Genomic DNA, 21,622 nt, shown 5'->3' on the forward strand with positions numbered 1-21,622 from the left:
GAAAATTAAGGCAAACTTAGAGAAAAGAGAGAGTGGGTAAGTTCAAGTACCAGCATGAATCATGCCAATTAGTGTCATCGGAGTCTAATGCCACAGACTCATTGCTAATCTACCTCTTCAACTTGCACTTTAGAAGCATGAGTGCTGAAAGAGATAAATATGTGAGGAGAGACTCTGCTGTTATATCTCCTAAAACATGTTTCTTTTATACTAAGTGAAATTAGTTATTAAAATTAAAATTTGCAAATGATAAGCTTTGGATATATGTAAAGCTGCTTCTCTTCTTCCATGCACACTCTTTTTATAAAGAAGCCTGGGTTGCAGCAACAGACATCTGTATATTTCTGCAAGAACTCTTTGAGAAGCCAGTCTCTGGCCTTCCTAAGATGAGGCCACAGCTCCCAGTAGCTCATGGACCTAGACTGGCATTCAGTATTTTAGGAATTTCATTGCACCATCTGTCTGTTCATCCATCCATCCCTCTATCAATTTATCCATCCATCTATTCATTCCTTCAACCACGCAACAAATATCTTTGAGCTCCATTCTAGGTTCCAGATACTGTGTTAAGTGCTGGGGCTTCAATAGTGTAATGAAACCAATAAAGTCTTTACCTTCATAAAACCTCCCTGTCACCACTACTTATCACACACACACACACACACACCCCAACTCTTATATTACAAACATAATTTAAAAGTGTTGTTGTTACTCCTAAAGTTCCCAGTGTGATAATCTGAGCTCCTATATATTCACTGATGTGCAGTCTTTTCAGTTCTTAGTTCTTCCCAGCACTTGGCCTTGCCCTTACATCTGCTGTGCTTGGCTTGTACAATTTTCCTACCCTTAATAGGCCCCCTTCTTTGGGCTCCTGATCCATCCACGTGCCCCTTGTGATGCCTTAGATCTTGCTGTAAACTGATCTCACAAGAGCAGAAGTGTAAATTCTGTGAGTGCAGTATTTTCAAACACTTCCATTTGTATTACAGTTCCATGGGAGCCAGGTTCCTTTCAGGGTAAGAATTCCCTTGAACAAATGCGTTTGGAATCATCCAAATTTCAAATGAGCTGAGTACATATTATAGAAATGTATGTACATGTTGGAACAGAGAATATGTACACTTAATGGCCAAAATATTTCCCTGGAATTCCAGTCTCCTCTACCTGAGAAAGATTTAAATACAAGGGAGGATCTGATTCCTGTTGACTGCGCAGAGTCAATTCTAACCTGGCTAAAATTAGCTTTTAAATCACTGGGTTTTATGCTGCTGCAGCGCACATGGTCCCCTGTGATTACACCATTAGATTCGCTCTTAACTCCTGCTGATTACCTGTGATTACTTACGTGGTCAAGTTGTCAAGTGGCAGAGCCTACTAAACACCTTCACGTCTAAAGTAGTTCTTTAACTCTCTACTTTATTCCTTTATGCTAGATTTTATGCCTAGACTGTTTTATCTCCTTTTTTGTAGTCGAATCACCCCCAAAGTACAAGCTCTTCCCTCAGGTGTGACTTGCGCATCTCATTTAGCATTCTGAGTTTATGGCATGCTCAGACAAGTCCAAAATTAATTTCATGGCAGGAAACTTTCTGTATTTACTATTAAGATAGATTTTTCCACTTCGCGCTGCACTCCAAGGGATTCTATCTTGCCAACATTTGAAAATCAATATTGAACTAAATGAATGCTATAGTTCTTCCAACTGTCCTCTGGTTTATTTTCTGGATGTTTTGCTAACTCTGTATGCTTCTCAGGAGAGGGGCAGAACTCCTGGAGCAGAAGCTTCCTCAGGAAAAGTTATTTGGTCCTCCTCTGAATCGCTGCTTCTAGTGATGTGCTGGTTTCCAATGTGACCACGTCTTGTTCTGCCTGCTATATATATGGGACAAAAGTTATTCTTGTTTAAAATACCATTTTCCCCAATAATAAGCAGAGGTGAGCCTGTTATAGAAACTCTTTTAATATTACCTGTTGTTGAGGTGTGGATTCACGATGTTGCTAATAGATACCTAAAGAAAGAAACATGATTTTAGGTATTGAATAAGGCATCCGATTTTTTCTTTGTTGATGTAAAATTAATTAATAAAAGATCATCATTAACTCTTATTGCGAGTTATGTCAGAAGGACTATTCTAAGTGGTTTACAAGTAATTCTTAAAATCTCCCTGGAGGCAGGTATTACTCTCATTCCTGTTTATAGATGAGGAAACTGAGGCATAGAGAAATTAACTTGCCTGATGCCACACGTTCAGCAAGTGTTGTGTGACTTCAATCTAGTCCTCCTGAAAACTGAAGAGGGCTTTCAAATGTTAATTTCCCATTATTTAAGTTTCAGTTCAATATCTACTATTCTTTTATCCCTCAGGCCTTATTTTTAGCTATAAAGACTCAAAAATATGTAAGAATCCTTCACTGTCTTTTCTTTTGCATAGATATTAATGGCTAATAGTAAACATTTGAAAAACAGAAATAGGCTGTCAAAAACAATTTTTAAAACTTATTGCTCTGCAATTAGTGTGAATAAAGAACAGCATGGCTTTTAATGTCATAGCCATTTTTGTAATTATTTTGCTGCCATCTAGTGACTCACAGGAAAGTTTTAAATGTTTTGCTGCCATCTAATGACCTAAGTGAAAATAATATTCAAACATGATTTTGCTTTCCCATTTGCATTTTAAGACTTTAAGAACTACTTTAGGGGTAGGTTTTAAACAAATCATTAAATTTGTATACCTCAAATATGAAATTTTAAAAATCTGACATTCACAGTTATCATTCATTTTTCTTACCTCTTCTCACTTATTCTTCTTCTGCTAAAATAATATATTTTGCTCATAACTGGAGCTTGTCTTTAATATCACATAAGAAGGCATTAGAAAAGAACCTAGAATCTAATTAATTTTCTTTATGTGTGGTCTTTGATGTGGGTTTAGACCGTATGTATTTCTCTTAGGCCAATTTTATTTGTGCCAATTCTCATCTTAATAACTGTCATATTAATTTTTCCACGTGTATCCAAGCTTGTTAATAGCTGATCAATTTCAACTATATTTAATTACATAAATGATTATGGTTAAACACTGAGAGCTCCAGTTTTGCATGTTCTATGTAGAATACTTCTCACTCATCTACATAAATATTCACTGACTGTACAGTTTAAAGAATTTCGGATCAATATTCCTGAAATTATTTGCCTTTTCATAAATATGTCCTGTCTGCTCATTTAAAAGGCAGGTATTATATTAACAATATATTTGCACCCTTAGTCTTGACCGGGCACGGTGGCTCATGCCTGTAATCCTAGCACTTTGGGAGGCCGAGGTAAGCAGATCACCTGAGGTCAGGAGTTTGAGACCAGCTTGGACAACATGGTGAAACCCCATCTGTACTAAAAATACAAAAATTAGCATGGCATTGTGGTGCATGCCTGTAATCCCAGCTACGTGGGAGGCTGAGGAACAAGAATCACTTGAACCCAGGAGGCGGAAGTGGCAGTGAGCCAAGATCACACCACTGCACTCCAACCTGGGCAATAGAGTGAGACTCCATCTCAAAAAAATATATATATATGTAAATATATTTATAAATATACATGTATATATGTAAATATATGTAAATATATATTTGCATACTTCTAACAATACCCTATGTTAGATAAATTCTTGTTAATTCTGCTCTATCCATAGGCTTTTAATGATATGATCATTGGAACATTATGAAACACAAATTCAAATTAGTTTCTGGCCTATTTTGAAATTTTAAAATACCTACAATGATTCTACCCTGAAGAATAAAAGTTGGCAGATGCTGAAATCTTTTTACCACAGCGGTTCTTGGCCATGCCCCTTTGTAAGGCTGTGTGTATCTGAAATGCAATTGTTTGGGGGCCTGTTTATGATCAGGAAAATGATCCCCCTGCTGAATAAGGACACAGTATGTCTTTAATATTCTAATGGACATATATAATATCACATATCACAGAACTTTGAGTTCAGCACTTTGAGAAGCTGTGAGGAAATTTTAAGATGGGCGATAACTGTGAGCATTGACAATGACTCAGACTGGAGGGAGGGGGAGAAGTATGTTCTACTGGAAAGCTCCCACCTGAAGCTAGTGAGATCATTTTCCAAGGAGATCTAAAAAGATAAACAAAAAACAATATTCCTATTAACCATGTGATGTGTTGTTCAAGAAGGTAAGTATTTTACCCAGATCCATCTATATTCATGACATCACTTATTCAACAAATATTGAGTAATTATTATGTGCCAGACACAGTATCAGACAACAAGGTGAATGTCAGCATGCAAGACGCATATTTGTGCCCTCATAGAGCATATGGTCTATGAAGATAGCCTCTTTTGATGGGGCATTTTCCCTCAAAACAGTTCTAACCTTGTTCAGCTTGTGTACTGGAATAAGGACCATTTGTAGCTGGCATTAAGTCATATGTTCCTCCCCCACATAGAGTCAATACTGGATACATCTTTTACAGTGCATAAGCATTACTAAGTAAGTACCTTGAGAGAATCAGCCTGTGTATTTTCATTAATGATCAAAGGTCCACACCTCCTAATTTCAAGGGATTTAATTAACACTTCCAGTTCACACTGACCAACCTGGCTTGACTTCACCTGGGTGGTAATCTATTAAATAACTTTAGCCTCATACAACTCTGTCACGTGATTTGACTTCTGGCATCTCAGGACTCTCCTGACCCAATATTATTTCATTCCTTAGGGTAATGAACTTATTCCTGTCACTTTCTAAAGTAAGTTAACATATTGGCCAGTGAGGTGATGAAAGACGTATCAAAGCCACTAACTGCAAAATTAGACTTTATGTCTAAAGATATTATATTAAATGGTTTAAAGGTCTAAATATATGGATTTTTGCAATGTTAGGCCAGCATCATCCTAAAGGCACAATTTTTAAAAATATGGATGTAAAAGCTACAGTCTGACTTGATTTCATGCCCCTAAAACCCATTGCACTAGTCTGAACCGCAGAATCCTAAACCAATTTTGAGGCCTCTGGAAAGTATTTCCCACTATCAGATATATGGTCATACATTCCTCTTCTGGTCTGCAGTTTCCTCAGAAGGCCCTCACTAATTGCTTTTTTATTTTTTTTTCTGGCCCTCCTTGAGGAATGTAGCATCCAAACTCAGAATTTCAGCCCTTAGTGCCATCCTTCAGCTATAAAAACAAACTTACAAAGTTTGTTGCTCTTAGTTAAACTCCATTTTTGTCACTTATGATGCCTTTCCATTTAAAAAAACACAACACTCAACATTTTCCATTCATGTCTTTATTGGTTCTGGTGATCAGTACAACTGCTTTGACTTCAAGTGTCATCATTCACTCTTTTGTGTTCTAGTGATCATTCATTCCAGCCTCCAGTGAGAAAGACAACAGAGGCAGTTTTTATTTTAATAATCATGCAAAGAAAATGTAGTGAAATTAAAAATAAATGTCCCTTCTTCAGGTAAAGAAAAATACTAGGATAAATTCAACTACATTTATGAGAAGAAATTCAAATACTGAATCAAAAATTTGAAAACTCCTGACTGTATTGTGTTCTCTTTTCACTGGTAATCAAAACCAAGTAATCTTAGTAGCTAAAACTTCAATAAATGACTGACTTCTTGCTGCTGTTAAGAGTTAAAACATATTATTAGCTCAATTCTTGCTGTCCATAGTCATTTTAATTTCTGGCTTATGTTTAATTGTTATATGATCTTCATACACCTCTACTACATGTAGAATTACTCATATTTCTTTAAGATGGACAACTCATAATATAAAAATAAAAACAATGAAGTTCTGTGAAATTTTAGATAACAGAAAAACTGGTGCCCAATAGCTAGCCATTTTTAAAATATCTTTACTCTTCCATCTCTGTTTCTTCTTCTTTGAAACTTTACTAAAAATGCTACTTTTATAGGAAAGATGATTATTACAGAGATCAAATGTGAAATCTATGCTTTCATATTAGATCTTGTCAAAAGTAACTTTGGTTTCTTGGTGACCACATCTCTCACATTTCATTGCTCAGTGTGGAAAAATGAAATAGACTTGGGGTAAGGAGCTCCAGAAGGAGGCAAGGAACCAAACTCTCCAATGGCAGGTTTCCTTTTCTGAAGAGGGCAAGCTCCAGCAACCTCATTTGAAGGAAGCTCTCACCACCCTGTTATTGATAGGCTGTGGAGGTCGCCAGTTGCCCACAAGGGGCACTGGGGGCTCGTTTTCAGCGCTGGAGAGGAGGCTCCGCAGCTTGGCCATCTGCAAAGGGCAGGGGCAGACTGTTAACAAGACATTCGGATCAACTGGACACACTATGTGACAAAAAGGTGTAAATACTGGTGGGGTTTTTTTTGTTGTTGGTTTTTTTTGTTTTGTTTTGTTTTGTTTTTGAGACGGAGTCTCACTCTGTAGCCAGGCTGGAGTGCAGTGGTGTGATCTTGGCTCACTGCAACCTCCACCTCGCAGAACTCAAGCGATTCTCCTGCCTCAGCCTCCCGAATAGCTGGGATTACAGGTGTTCGCCACCTTGCCCAGCTAATTTTTTGTATTTTTAGTAGAGATGGGGTTTCACCATGTTGGCCAGGCTGGTCTCAAACTCCTGACCTCAGGTCATCCACCCACCTCGGACCCCCAAAGTACTGGGATTACAGGCATAAGCCACCGTGCCTGGCCAATACTGGTGTTTTAAACATGACAAGCAAACCACACAACCTGTCCCCAGTGTCCGGTCCAGAGCTATTTAGCTAGCAGCTCTAGAGTGACACACATTTTTTCTTTATTTGTAAAGCCCTTTTCTTCATTCTATACAGGATCACTATGCCCTCTGGTCACAACCTTTTCCTCTTGAATCGGAAATATTTATTTTTTATTTGAGGGGTCAGTATGAACTATATACTTTGTTGGAGTGGATGACCACATCCACATATCAATGTAAATAAAACGTAATAGACCTTTATTGTATAAGTTTATGGAGTCAATTATTTTAAGAGCAAAAAGAAATCAAACTCATGCTACATTTTCAATTTTAAATTGACTTTTCTTTCTTAAAGGATAAGAAAATAAGAAATTCTCATTGATAGCACTATGATTCTATATTAAAATATTTTTAGATTTCTCCTGGAAAAAATTTCATTCTTTCAAAATAGTTATATCACTGAACCAGGTTGTTATATCTGATCTTTTAATAAAAATGTCTTTATAAACTTGAGTTTACAACTGACATAAATATGAAAGCTGTTGCCTTATGCAAGAGACACACACTGGGAAACTGATTCTACTATTAGAGTACATGCATGCTCTAGGTTGTCAGTCCCTGTGTTGTTTACTTGCTTCAATCTGTTTTTCTGCATGTTCTTGCCCACTTATTTTCTCCTACACAGCTTTTCCTTGATAGTGTCTTTAATGAATGTTACTAGGACACTCTTTAGATCGAACAGTAAGAAGGGAACCTTGAGAAGAGATGCCAAAAAGTACTGGAAACAGTTTGGAGGTGGGATTAGAATCCCGCACCTGGCTGTGTGATCATGGACAAATTACTGAACTTTTGGGCCTTGAATTATGTATCTGTAAAACTGTGGAAATAATATATAATATACAAAATTGTTAAAGTTGTTAAATCCTTTCCATTAGCACCATTCTCTTCTCCAGGTCTGTATTTATCATCCCGTCTCCTTACCAGTGCTCAGTATTTGGCAACATCCAAATTAACAAAGACTCATATTAATCTAAACCCTTTATTGTGTTTATAGAGCATAAACTCAGTCATGTTCGGTATCAAAACTACTTTTAAATGAGTTGCATTTATCCTGGTACCCTTTGGGGGCCAAGTTTTAGAAAGCTGAACAGGCTGGTTGTAATTAACCAGGGCAGACCATGAAATCGCTAGCCATAGAGCTGTTCAGTGAGTATCCAGTTAGTAGCTATGTATTTTTGATTTAGCATCTGTATCTTACATAGGCAGACAGCAACATAAGCCCACATGTTCACAAGGCTGCTCACCTGGTCAGAGCTCACGGTCATGGGCTCCTTCAGCAGCAGCCACACAATGCATTCCTCGCAGGGCGGCGTGGTGAATGAGCCCTGGTAGGTCCAGTAGTCCCGGCATGCCGGGAACAGGCAGGATGGGTCAAACTTTGTGAAGGGCGTCTCCTTGCCCTGGGTAAGAGCAGGTTGCAGGTGCAGTGAGTGCGTGCATGCACATGCCCGCCTACCCCAATGCCATCACCACTTTATTTGTGAGAATGGATTTCAAATGCAATAGAGAAAATAGAACTTTTAAACAAAGTATAAGCCTTTCAGAAATAAAGATCGAAGCAGGGAAGCTGGTTTGCACATTATTACTTGATCTGACACAATCACTGTCATACTGTGTTCCTTATTGTTTTAACTGTGAATAGAACTATAATTCTATCACTCAAGAAAAAGGAGAAACTGGTATCTCAAGTGTAATTGAATTATTTCATATAAGTTAATGTTTTGTTTTTGATGATACCAGAAAATGTCAAGCTTGCATTTTTATTGAGTGATCTATTTGGAATACTTACTTTCTCTGTTAATAAAACTCAATAATATTTGATTAGAATGGTCACAAAAAAAAACAATTAAAATGTTTCTGTTACTTACATGAGTCTATTGTGAAGATTTTAAATTTCTAAGTGCTTCCCAGAAAGCTCATCACCAAGACTCAAAAGACCAGCACTGGCTGACATTTAGTAGCTCCGTGATGGTATGCATGCATATATGCAGTGTGTGTGTGTGTGTGTGTGTCTGTGTGTGTGTGTTGGGTGAGGATGCGGTGACCACTCAACTTCTCTGACTCTCACTTGCTCCCTTGAGAAAGTGATTATCTGATATCTGACAGGATGACTATGACCATTAAAAAAACTGATATATGTGAAATTGCTCTAAAAACTGTATGCCATACAAATATAATAGCATTTATTTTTATGTGTACGCTTAGCATATCCATCAAAATTAGTAACAGATTTTAGGTGAAAGAAATACTTGAAAATATGTAAAGAAAATCTGCATAATCTGCTTTATGTTTTAGGAGGGAAAATGATTTTTGTTTACCTTTGTCTTAATCTTGTCCAATGCATCAAGGAAAATCTGGAACTCGCCCTTCTCACGTCCTATCTGTAAGAAAATAGAAATCCAAGTATAGTTCTTTTACTTCTCCATAGTTTAGGATTGTCTTCAAAGCTGATTTTGATCCATCCATCTGCAACTAGTGTTTATAAATCTGCCAGAATATCTCGTACTAAGCAAAAACATAAGTTTATTTTTCCTCAAGATTTTAGAGTATATATTTTCTGATCTAAATTTGGACTCCAGGCCTCTGAAGTACAGGACCACAAAATTACACGTTGATCTAGTTCTGTGTCTTTGACCTTCTCTGCAAAGTCACTCCACTTTTCTAAAAAACAGATTTAGAACCAAAATGGACCCTATGTATCCCAAACTAAACTCATTGTCTTTCTTCTCAGACCTACTCCACCTCCTGCCGTGCTGTGTTCAGGCAACAAAAATGACCCAGTGAATTAAGAACCTAAAACAAATTATGTCATTCAAAGAGAAAGAAGCCAGATTTTCACCTCTGGCTTGAAATCTAGATTATATTACCACTAACCTCATGTGTTAATGACACTAAGTCCTCTTTAAAGCAAGGCTGGCTCAACAACACACACATTCCATGTGCTATCTTAGCCTGGGATCATGTGAGTGGTGACCACCTCAAGCCGAGGGGATGTCCAGCCAGGGACTTGGAATCATATGGTTCCCAACACTGACTTATCTGGTTTCCAGTGCAATTGAAGTTGAACAGTGAGAAAGGAAAATAAATATATGCCACCTTTACCCTTACCACCACTGTAATAAGCTCACTCTAAGGCTCTGTCCCCAACACCTACACACACACACACACACACACACACACATCCCACATCTGGGGAAAATTTAGAAGTGCTAGGGGTCCTGGAGTGTGGTAAAAGATACACCTTTAGAGAAAAGCAAGACATTTTGAGCTGATCTTAGCAGAAATATCTTGATTAGTTGAATGAATAATAAAATGCATATAGAAGGAGGAAGGTAAAAATGAGGAAATGAAACTCAAACTATGCTAAACATTGGTAGGGAAATACATTTTGGAAGAAAATATATTGTCAATTTTTACTTTACCTTCAGAAAAATGCCAATCACAGCGATCCCATCGCGCTGCTTCAGGGCTTCTTTAAAACTGTTATACTTCGGGTTCCAGTGAACCAAATGAAGCTGAAACCATAGAAGATAGATTAGCAGGTAAATTCCTGGAATATGGAAATAAATACAACATTATCCACAATAAACCCAATCATTGTACAGGCTAAGGTTGCTGAGCACTCTCATAAAAGCTGAGAAAATTTGAAAGAGTAGCATGTAATATTTTAACATTTCTAGTGGCTCAAATAAAAAGCATATAAAATTATTGATTTATCTCCTTTTATTAACCAGAGCTCTGAAACCTGGTGGCAAACTGATCTTAATTTAGAACATGGGCACCAGTTAGGTTAATCAAACTTTCTATGCTGAGTTACAGAGAATGGCAAGAGGATACAATCATTTGCAGCAGTTAAAAAATCTTTTATTCAAGACCAAAAGTATGAAATAATCCCATGTGCAAAGGTCAAACTGAAAGCCTTGCCTGCATCTGTAAGAAATATACTCAACTTTCCCCATTTGGTTGGGGAAGATGTCTAGAAGCCATTCTCAATACTTAATTTATCTTGCCATGGCTCTCTAGATTGGCTGTAAAGAAACAGAAAGATCACAGTGAAGTACTTTCGGCTTCCCAGAGTTTAATTTAACCAAGAACTAAGGTGCCTAATGATTCTGCTTAAGAACATGTTCATAGTGTGTTTCTGGGCTTCTGTCACAGCCCCTATGTTAACCAGAGCCTATCTTTGGAAAAGAGTAAAGCAGGAAAAATGAATTGGTCCTCACCTCCAAGGCAATTGCCACCACTTACTGGTTTGGCTTTATAAAGAGAACATGTCAGAGGCCTGTCTTAAACCCTTGTAATTTGATGGGTTGATCTGAGTTACAATTCATGCTTTTCTTTAATGGGTTAACTGAGGACAGAGAGTAGTATGTGCTCAGATTAAATGGTATGTGTGTACACACATCTCTATGTGTGTGTAAATATGTGTGAGTGTGTATATATAGATATACACACACATATATATATGCACACGGTTCATTAAGAGATTGGAAGGTAAGCATTATTCAGAATTTCTAAATGCTATTTTTAGAGCACTATATTCTTATAAAATAGGCAGCATAGGGCACTGGATAAGATGACGAACTCTGAAGCCAGTCTGTATCAGGTAGAGCACTAGCACTCACCAGCCGTGTGACTTTATTATGTGTCTTTTCTATGCCTTCTGTTTCCTCATCTGTAACCTGTCTCATAAGGTAGCTAAGAGGATCTAATGAGTCAATACACGTAAGCATTTAATAAGTATTAGCTATCCTTTTTCCAGTTCCATTGAGGACCCTGGGCTTTCTTATTAAGTAGCTATCCAATTTCTAACTTTTAGGGTTTTTTTTTTCTAGACAGGGTCTTACTCTGTTGCTCAGGCTGGAATGAAGTGGTGAAATCACGGCTCACTGCAGCCTCGACCTCCCAGGCTCAAGTGATCTTCCCACCTCAGCCTCCTGAGTAGCTGGGACCACAGGTGCATGCCACCATGCCAGGCTAATTTTTGTATTTTTTGTAGAGACAGGGTTTCACCATATTGCCCAGGCTGGTCTAGAACTTCTGGGCTCAAGCAATCTACCTGCCTCAGCCTCCCAAAGTGTTGAGATTACAGGTGTGAGCCACTGCACTCGCCCCAGTTTCTTAACGTAACCTTGGAAATCTTCATGTTTGATACCAATTCACCTATACCCTTTTACCTGTCTAGCCTAGAATGTTCGGCAGCTTCAGTTTAGCTAAAACTAGTACAGCTCTTTTCATAACTATAGACTTGAAACAAAAGCAGTGGATGATGCTTTGTTGCTGTGGTTCTTATTTTTAATTTTGCAATTTTCACTGTATGAGACTGAGAATGGGTTATGGCAGTTCCTCCTACCTCCGCTGCATACTTGACTCCATCCACGGTGTGCTCAGAGCCATGATCATCTGAAGAGCCCCAGTGAAGATGAAACTGGCGAAGTCGGTAGGGTCCAGGGAGAGGACCCCCTCTCAGCACTGTGATTCAGATAAGCTTGGTCAACAGTGAATTCATCCTTCTTTTACAGAGCTCTACTTTAATCAAGTGCTCTTAGAGCCAAGGCGTAATGGACAAAATGTGGTCAGTTTGCTGGGTGGATGGTGCCACTCCCAGGACACTGGACTTCTCACAAAATGAAGTCTGGGGATATGTCAAGCTAAATGATTGTTCTTTTCTGTCTTTCTTATTTTGTTTGCTTGTTTCATTATTATTGAAACATCATTTTAACATTTAGGAAAGTAAAATTGAAACAACAGATGGACAATGAGGATGCATACACCCAAAGAACAGGTCAGTAGTGTGGTGCAGTGGGAAGAACTGGACAGTTGAGAACCAGGTGGATGTAGGTTTCCAATGCTGGCTTCACCCCTTGCTAGTTCTGTGATCTCAGGTAAGTTGCTAAACTTCTCTGAACCCACTTTCACATCTCTAAGAAGGTGATAATAATACCAAACTTTCAGAGCTGCTGTGAAGATTAACTGAGATTAAGCACCTTAAAGTGCTCACCATAGTGCCTGCATGATGATCACTGAGCAAATGTGAACTCCTTCTCCACGTGTTGCTTCCAACTACACTTTTCTTTAAGACAACGAGCAAGAACTTTCATCTATGTCTAATTTAGACTGTGTCTATTCAAATGAGATGAAATGGAAAATTCAGAAATTTCCCAGAAAACCAGTCAATGTGGATGATTAAACTAGATAATTCTCAGCAGCATTAATTTGGGCTTGTTGATAAACATCTCAACCCATTGCAGAGTGATTTAGAGGTTCAAATGTCTTCCAAAGTATATTGGTAACTATGCAGAAACCCTAAGATCAAGATTTGGCAATATAAGCTAGATCAAAATAGAATGCAGAGCATAGCTATTTTAGAAGAGGTTGCCCACACTAAGTGGCCCAGGGAAAGCCATAAACGTAGACCTCAAACAATGAGGCTAGGCCTATATGAGTTTGTTCATGTAGAAATGGAGTGGTTCAATTCATTGCATTTTTCCTGTCCAACCACTCAGAACAGTTATTATGACATGTGAGTCCAATTTATTAGAATAAACTATATGAAATTGACAATATTCAACTATTTTTGCTCACAAAAATGGCATTTTCATATGGTTCAACCTAATAAATATGTTTAATTTTGTTATGTTGCTTTCAAAATGGTACTTGATATATAAGGAGAAGGGGAAAAAAAGAAACAATAGCAATACAAAACCACTGTTTAAGAAAATTTAAATTTCTGTAACTTGGAACCTCCTAGTAGGTAGGAATTATGAATACCATTCTTCATTACAACATCATTAAGAATGTTCATTTATGTATATCAATAAATATAACTTTATTAGAAATAGGGCTATAAGGAATTATTTTGCTATATATCAAGCACCAAAATATTAAAGGAAGATTCTTTCTTACCTCATTTATCGTGAAATAAAGTATTTCTGACTAGCCTTCTTTTATTTTACTGATTTCCTTACTAGTGTAGGTGAAATAAAGAGATTTGTTTTTTCTAAACATGTATTTTTCAGTTGCTGTCTCACACACAACTACTACTCAAGAAGAAATTGTCAGATATTTCAAAAATACTCACCAAAATGATTAATCGGATGAACCCCACTGAAAGGTTTGAAGGAAAGTCACCTTCAATGGCCCTGTTCTCTCCCCTAGATTGGTCACCTCCCAGGCACCAGGGGAAGAAAGTGCCTGTTTAGGGTTTCTATTGTATATCTGGCTTTGTAGAATGGAATCTACGCAATTGAGAGTGGAAGCCTGGCTCTCCAGACCATGGACAAGAAGCACAAGAACCCTCGGAGTCTGAAGAATACTTATTTGAGTTTATTGTCATCTCTGTCCTATCATGTTCCATTTCAGGAATGCATTGCCAACTTTTAGCTTGGACATGGGGCCGTTTCCACAGAGACCAAGTTTGGAGGGTGAGACATTCCTCTTTAATGCATAAATATAATTATTCATGACTAAAGCAAAGTCAAATGTGATCTCCATTTTAAGAGATAAAGTGCTCCCTCTCCCCATTAATTCTGGTACTGTGTTATACACCATATTTTGTCAACATGGACATTGAAAACATCCATGTGATTCTACCTCATTGTCGTACTTACTTGACCTATCATAAGTATCATCAAATACAACTCGGCAGGTCTTCCCGTTATTCAGGATGGTCTTGGCAGAGCCGCCATCATAAGACACTGACCATGGCTGCAGAGAAGGGTCATGCCTGATGTCTTTAGTATGCAGCTCAATGGGCGACTGGTTTTCCCCCTTGGCATTTGGGAAAAGTTCATGCCAGTGGTCAGGACCTAGGAAATAAAGTCGAGGGGACGTATTTATTTGGTGGCACAACCCAAGGCCTCTTTCTAATTGACTAAACCAGCAAAATACAGAGAGGCTATACAGTGATTTCAAAAAGGTCTTAGGTTTCAGACTGGGCAATAAGAGACTTAGCATTCATTTCAGGCCTGTTGGCAGTTTTGTGAATAGCACACATGGAGACTATTTAACTCAGTGTGTTCACTCTGCTTGCTCAAAGGCTTATTTTTGAGATAAACTTTATCACATTTTTTTTAACCAATGCCACCTTCCATCACACAGTTGGAATAAAATAATATTGACCCCTACATTTGAGCATTATGTTGCGGGTTTCAGAGCACACCCATATTCCTTTGCCTTGGATTAGGGAGAAGCTTAGGCAGGGCAGAGATTCTCACACCAGCACTAAGCTCAGGTTAGTTGCTTGTCCAGTGTAACAGAATAAGGGCCAGTCACACCTGACCTCGGGCTGTCTGATCTCAGAGGCAATGGGATCTTAGGCAAGTGATCTGACTTCTCTGTACTTCAGTTTTCTCCAAGGGAAATAAAAACTCCATACTAGGGAGAACTAAATGAGATGAAGGAAAAAAAGCAGCAGCAGCATTTGGCAGTTGAAAAGCCTCAGTAAATGTTAGGTCTTATCCTACTCCTACATTTTCCACTGCAGTCTCTAAAGTTGCCCATTTCTGTGCAATGGCAGGGCTCTCCTGGACTGGCATCCCTTCCTGGCCGGGTCGCGGCTGCCTGCACTCACCGTTGTGACTGGCGTAGCCCCACTCCTTGGCCATGGTCGCCTTCCTCCGCGCTGGACGGCTCCTGCTTTCTCTTCCCCTGCGTGGTGCAGAGTCTCCGCGAGCCCGCGCTTTTATGGAGCTCCCCCGCACGCTGCATGGCCTTATTAGGTCAGCGAGGGTGGGGCGGGGGGCTAAACTAGATTGGGGTGGTATTTGGAAGGCCGGGTAGAGGAAGCCAATGAATTCCAAGAGCGGGACAGCTGTCGAGGTGACGGGGGCGGAGGTGAGCGAAGGGGCACCCACGCCCCTCCCTGCGCTCTCCCGGGACTCGTGGCTCCTGGCCCCTCCATCTCCTCTTCTTCTCTCTCAAAACTGCAGGGCTTTCTAATCGGCGCCGACGTGCTTCTAGAAATGCAGGCAGCCCTCACCTCGTCCTTTCTCCTTCTGCATGCATTCTTGGGGATGGGGTGGGGGCAGGGACAGGGTGTCGCAGTTGTGCTTGGCGATGAACTAAAATCTACATCCCGGCAGCTCTTGCAGCCTCACTTAAAAGTTGCTTCAAGCGCAGGCTGGCGGTCTGGCTACGATCTCTGGACACTTCTGCGAGTTTATTTCGCTCTAGCGATCTGGTTACGGAGGCTGGAAAGAACTCGTTTGTTTGCCTGCCCCCTAAGTTTGACTCCCTTTGCAGGCAACATGTAAAATCCTAGGAGCAAAGGATGGGAAGAAAGAGTCCGGAGCAGGGTGGGAGGGTGAAGAGGCCCTCCAAGTCCGCTGCTATCCTTAAAGAGATGGCCCTCTCTGGAATCGCACCAGGCGGCGTTTCCCAACCTAGCGGATCCTTTTGGTTTGCAGGAAGCCGAGGGCTGGATCTCAGAGAGCGCCCGGCATCCAGGAGATGTCTGGATCCCAGGTTCACGCGGAGCTGGAGACTGGGACTGATTTAGCCACACTCCCTGCGCTGTACCTCTGTTCATGAAAAATCAAGAATATTCTGAAGTATTGGAAGGCCACTAACATAAAATGAGTCATGTTTCTTAAAACCTGTGGTCTTGCTCTCCAAGATACAATGAGAGATTGCAAGAAAAGAAAGAGGGAAAGATTTACAGAATGGCTTTTAATTTTTTTCTCCCCCTCCTAAGTTGTTTTCTTATACATTGAACCATGCAAAGGAGAATAAAAGTGGCATATCTAGTGCGTCTACATGACAAAAGTACATTTTTAAATGTCTGGTTATGGTTCATATCAAAGAAGTCAGTAGTAGATATTTACAATTTTAAGAGTATATTGTAAAATTTCTCCTGTTTTAATTCAGTAATAATTTTTAAAGACAGTGAGGAAAGATAAACCTAATTTCAGTGCTATCTTGAACAATATTTCAATATACATTTCCTTAATTAACTTTTATTGATAATAGTATTTAGTATTTGGGGATTACAAAACTCGAAAAGGAAATCGCTCGTCATGGCAAAGATAGCTCATCCCTAAGGCATGTGGAATGACTGACCACACTCATAACCTGGACGCCAGGGGAGTCATTCCCCAGGGTATTTTTGTGACAAGGGATTATTTGATCCACACAATAGCAGTGTGGAATCAGGAACTAAGGCAGTTCGGAAAATCCAAGCAAACATAGTAAACAAACGCCCTTAAACTCTGAGCTCCTGTCTGTCACTGTTTGATCAGAAAGACTGCAGTGGTTAATGGAGGTGTTTTATAGTTCTTATAAAATGTATAATTATTTGTGTGAGTAAACCAATCCACGCAATCATTACAAGATTCTTTTTCTGGTATGAGTGGTTAGAAGATTGGCAACTAAATTTCATGTTATTTGATATAGTAGTCATACAGAGAAGACACTTAATAACATTTATACCAAGAACGATCTAGAAATTCATCATGTTGTTATTATTTATGCATAGACGGATACTGTTTTTTTTTAAGTGCTATTTATGATTAATTTTAAACCTGCACAAGAGCACGTAATTTCAAATAAATGCTAGGTAAACTTTGCAAAGTGAAATATTTAATAGCTTTAGATGTGTGGCCTTTAAAATGACGATTTGTATTTCATTATACTTTCTCATAAGAAGCTAATAGAAATTGGAATTTCAAGACAATTTATATTAAATCATGTAATTTTAGGCCATAATAAGTTTTTCAGAAATTTTATCTAAATTTTTCTGCAAATACATTTTTCAAAAACCTCATCGGCAAATTTACTATCTGCATCTTAGTTGATTTACTCCAGCATGTTTGCCTATACATTTCAAAATTCTCTGTCAACAAACAGATAATTCTAAACTGTGTGTTCGAGACTTTGAGATTTCTGGAGTTCACTTGAAAGAGAAAACTGTTAGGTATACACAGAGATAAATAATGCCAGAAAAAAAAAGAGTGAGCAATGATTAACTACAAATTATCTCCTAGCATATTGGCAGCATTTCTTACAGTGCTATTATTGAAAAGTTGATATATTGGGCAATTTGTAGGAAATGACTGTACACATATAGAGAAAGAGAGAGTAAGAGAGAGGAAAATATTTAAATAAACAAAAGTTATTGGTGGGGAAATAGTGTCCAATACAGAAGTTTCATCTAGGATTGTACATTAATGTTATAAACTTAAAAGAGCTAAGGATATAAAATTTAACTATGTTTTACTCATGACTTGGCATTTTGTTTTGCAAGCTATCAGGTAATATAACTAACTCAAATCTTCTACAAGTTACCATTTGGCATTTCTATTGCACTACAAAAAAATAAATAAATAAATAAATAAATAGTGAGAAATTGCCCACAAAGGAGTAACTGCAAAATTTTGCCTAGATATTTTACATATTATAGAGGCATGCACTTTCTCTTACATTTTCATTTTTATAAAACAAGTTCTGGCATAGGAAGGTGAAAATGGCTGATAAAAATTAAAATTGTTGTTTAATCTACTGAACTGTCACAAATAACGTAACTTTTACGTTCCTCCCTGACAATGTTATTTTCCAAAGCTTGACTCACTAGGTTGTATAAGAACATGATAGGCCCAGCCCCTGAGTGTGTCACCAGTGACAGCTGGGCCACTTGAATCAGGTCTTAGAGTTTGGCTCCTGTTCATGGCAAATTTGTAGGAGAGCAGCCTGGGCCTTGTCCCAACTGGTCTCCCTCACTGGAATGTATCAACCTAAGGTAGTCACTTTATTTGAGAGTAGGAGCATGAATCCAAAGACGAAGTCCTCCCAAATCTGTGCAGCAAGGTTTCATCATCAGGGTCAGCAAATGCAAACTATTTTCTTTCAAAAACAAATTCTTCTCTTAAAATATAGTAATAACACCTTAAATGGAGGAAAGTTCCTTAAACTTTATGATTTTTTTAGGATCAAATTTAAATGCTCAAGTTTAGTTTTCAATAACTTGATGGCATTTGCTTATAGAAATAACAAGTGAAATTTTGCTTTGACATTTCAGAAGCATTTAGGTGGCCATTTGCTTAAATTTTTCTTTGACCTCAGTCACCTCATCTTTAAAATGGAGAAAATAACGCCCCTTGCAGGGTTCTCGTGAGGCTTAAACGAGATGCTACATGTAAGGCAACTGACTAGGCCAATGTAGTTAGCACTCAGCAAAGTTAGTGCCCTTCTCTGGCCTTATTCATTTCATCTAATTTCTCTCTGGGCAACCAGCTACCCTAAATAATTCTTGTTTCTTGTTGGCCATAAACAGTGCCTCTTTGCATGTCATAAAGCATAGGTGCTAACCTGCAGACATCACTTAAATGAAGGACACACCTTGCTTATGTAGGATAAAAATTAATGCTCACAGCATTCACCCTTTTCTTCAGCTGTTTGAGCTGTGTAATCTAATCACCGTTTACTCTTCCCATAGTGGGAGTCAAAGTAAACGTTTTCAACCATATGTGACCAGTTATGCACAAAATGCATTCATCTAACATAATTAATGGAAGCTAATAGAATCTAAACAATAAAAATCATATAATTCTGACAAAGCTTAAAACTCCTTTGGCATATTATTTGAATAACAAGTTTTTAAAAGTGAAATTCAAACTCCTCTAAATGGCATGCAGGAGTTTTCAGAAGCCTCGTAGGCTACTTACTTTTCAGCCTTATCCCAGCCTTTCTTCCCAAATTTGCCCACCTTCTGCTTCAGCTGCAGAGCATCCTTTACTCTTCCCGTAGCACACTTTATTCTTTCCCACCACTGTGCCTTCTCACACATGATTCCCTTTGGCTCAGTTGTCCTTTCCTTCATTTATACCTGACAAATTTCAGCTGTTTATACCTATAGTTATTCAGACTGTGTAGGTAGTGAGTATTTACGTAATATTTTATGTGGAAAAAGTTATTGTCTTTTTAAAATATGCACCCTTTATAAAATTTCTCATAGATTCAGAGGGTACATATGCAGATTTGCTACATGAATATATTACGTAGTGGTGAAGTTTATCACCTGTCTAATGAACATAGTGCCCAATAGGTAATTTTTCAACCCTCACTGCCCCTCTCACCCTCCCCTCTTTTGGAGTCCCCATTACCTATTGTTTTCCTCTGTATGTCCATGTGCACCCATTGTTTAGTTCCCACTTATAAGTGAGAACATGTGGCATTTCATTTTCTGTTTCTGGGTTATTTCATTCAGGATAATCGCCTTCAGCTCCATCCATGTTGCTCTGAAAGATACGATTTCATTTTTTTTGTGACTGCATAGTATTCCATGATATATATGTGCCACGTTTTCTTCATCAAATCCACCATTGGTGGACACCTGGGTTCATTCCATGTCTTTGCTAATGTAAATAGTGCTGCAATAAACATACAAATGCAGGTGTCTTTTTGATGTAACATTTTTTTTTCCTTTGGGTATATACCTAGTGGCAGGTATTGCTGGGTCCAATCATAATTCTGGTTTTATTTCTTTGAGAAATGTCTATATTATTTTCCATAGAGGTTGTACTAATTTACATACCCACCAGCAGTGTATAAGCATTCCCTTTTCTCCATAACCTCACTAACATCTGTTTTTTGACTTTCTATTAGTAGCCATTCTTACTGGTGTGAAACAGTATCTTTCTTTTTTCTTTTTTATTTTACTTTAAGTTCTGGGATACATGTGCTGAACATGCAGGTTTGTTACATAAGTATACATGTGCCATGGTGGCTTGCTGCACCTATCAACCCGTCATCTAGGTTTTAAGCCCCGCATGCATCAGCTATTTGTCCTAATGCTCTCGCTCCACTTTCCTCCCACTCCCTGGTAGGCCCCAGTGTGTGATGTTTGCCTCCCTGTGTCCATGTGTGTGAGACAGTATCATTGTTGTTTTAATTTGCATTTCTCTAATGATTGGTGACGTTGAACTTTTTTTGTGTTTGTTAGCCACTTGTGTATTTTCTTCTGACAAATGTCTGCTCATGTTCTTTGCTCACTTTTTAATGGGGTTGTTTTTCTAGACCCTATCTCTCACTATATACAAAAATTTACTCGAGATGAATTAAAAGACTTATATCTAAGACCTGAAACTATAAAAATCCTAGAAGAAAACCTAGGAAAAACTCTTCAGGAGATTGGCCTATGTAAAGAATTTATGATTAAGACCTCAAAAGCAAATGCAACAAAAACAAAAATAAACAAATGAGACTTAATTAAACTAAAAAGCTTCTAGACAGCAAAATAAATAATCAATAAAGAGACAACCTACAGAATGGGAGAATATGTTTATACACTATGCATCTGCCAAAGAACTAATATCCAGAATATATAAGGAACTCAAACAACTCAACATGAATAGTTATTGTCTTCAACCTGCTTTCCTTGGCTCCCTGCAGCCATACTAATTCAAGGCCAAGCCACTGTTGGAGTTGCATTGACTCATATTTGGAGGGTGGAGGTGGGAGGGTTCTATTTTCACTGTAATATAAATTATTTTCCTTCCTTGGAAAAAATCAAGCATCTGCCTCATGTCTATAGCAGCTAGGAAAACAAAACAAAACAAACAAATAAACTACAAAAAAACCTTCAATTTTACATCTGGAGCTTCCTTTAAAGTATTATTACCCTAGGCTGGTTGGCTAACTTCTCACAATAATAATTGCCCTGGATACTTCACTTGGTTTTTAGCACTAAATGAAGAAATACATGTCAAGCACTTGAAAACTAACATTTTGCATTTATTATTCTCATTTTATAAGTTTAATTAAATAAATACTTAAGATCTGGGAAGTTTTCATGCAGGAAGCACGATTTTTTTAAATTACGTCACTTAAAAAATAAAGCATCATTTAA

The 21,622-nt window shown here is 38.2% G+C and overlaps 1 protein-coding gene across 1 annotated transcript; it reads right to left on the bottom strand.

Annotated features, from left to right (window-relative positions):
* Positions 1-5,294: 5,294 nt before the first annotated feature.
* On the bottom strand, positions 5,295-16,071 carry CA3 (carbonic anhydrase 3). The gene is made up of 7 exons (XM_003269514.4): positions 15,353-16,071; positions 14,391-14,588; positions 12,134-12,252; positions 10,203-10,295; positions 9,099-9,161; positions 8,025-8,180; positions 5,295-6,284 (listed from the first exon to the last, which is right to left on the bottom strand). The coding sequence occupies exons 1-7, from the start codon at positions 15,384-15,386 to the stop codon at positions 6,165-6,167; spliced, it is 783 nt and encodes a 260-aa protein (XP_003269562.1). The 5' UTR covers positions 15,387-16,071; the 3' UTR covers positions 5,295-6,164.
* Positions 16,072-21,622: the final 5,551 nt, after the last annotated feature.

This window comes from Nomascus leucogenys, chromosome 16, assembly GCF_006542625.1.
Source record: "Nomascus leucogenys isolate Asia chromosome 16, Asia_NLE_v1, whole genome shotgun sequence".
Taxonomy (NCBI): domain Eukaryota; kingdom Metazoa; phylum Chordata; class Mammalia; order Primates; family Hylobatidae; genus Nomascus; species Nomascus leucogenys.

What these genes read in the sequence shown, in the direction of transcription:
- CA3 (XM_003269514.4), bottom strand. Translation starts at nt 15,386, where the DNA reads ATGGCCAAGGAGTGGGGCTACGCCAGTCACAACG. An exon ending in GGGCTACGCCAGTCACAACG is followed by an intron (nt 14,589 to 15,352) that starts GTGAGTGCAGGC and finishes TTTATTTCCTAG; the next exon opens with GTCCTGACCACTGGCATGAA. An exon ending in TGACCGTGAGCTCTGACCAG is followed by an intron (nt 6,285 to 8,024) that starts GTGAGCAGCCTT and finishes TGCCCTTTGCAG; the next exon opens with ATGGCCAAGCTGCGGAGCCT.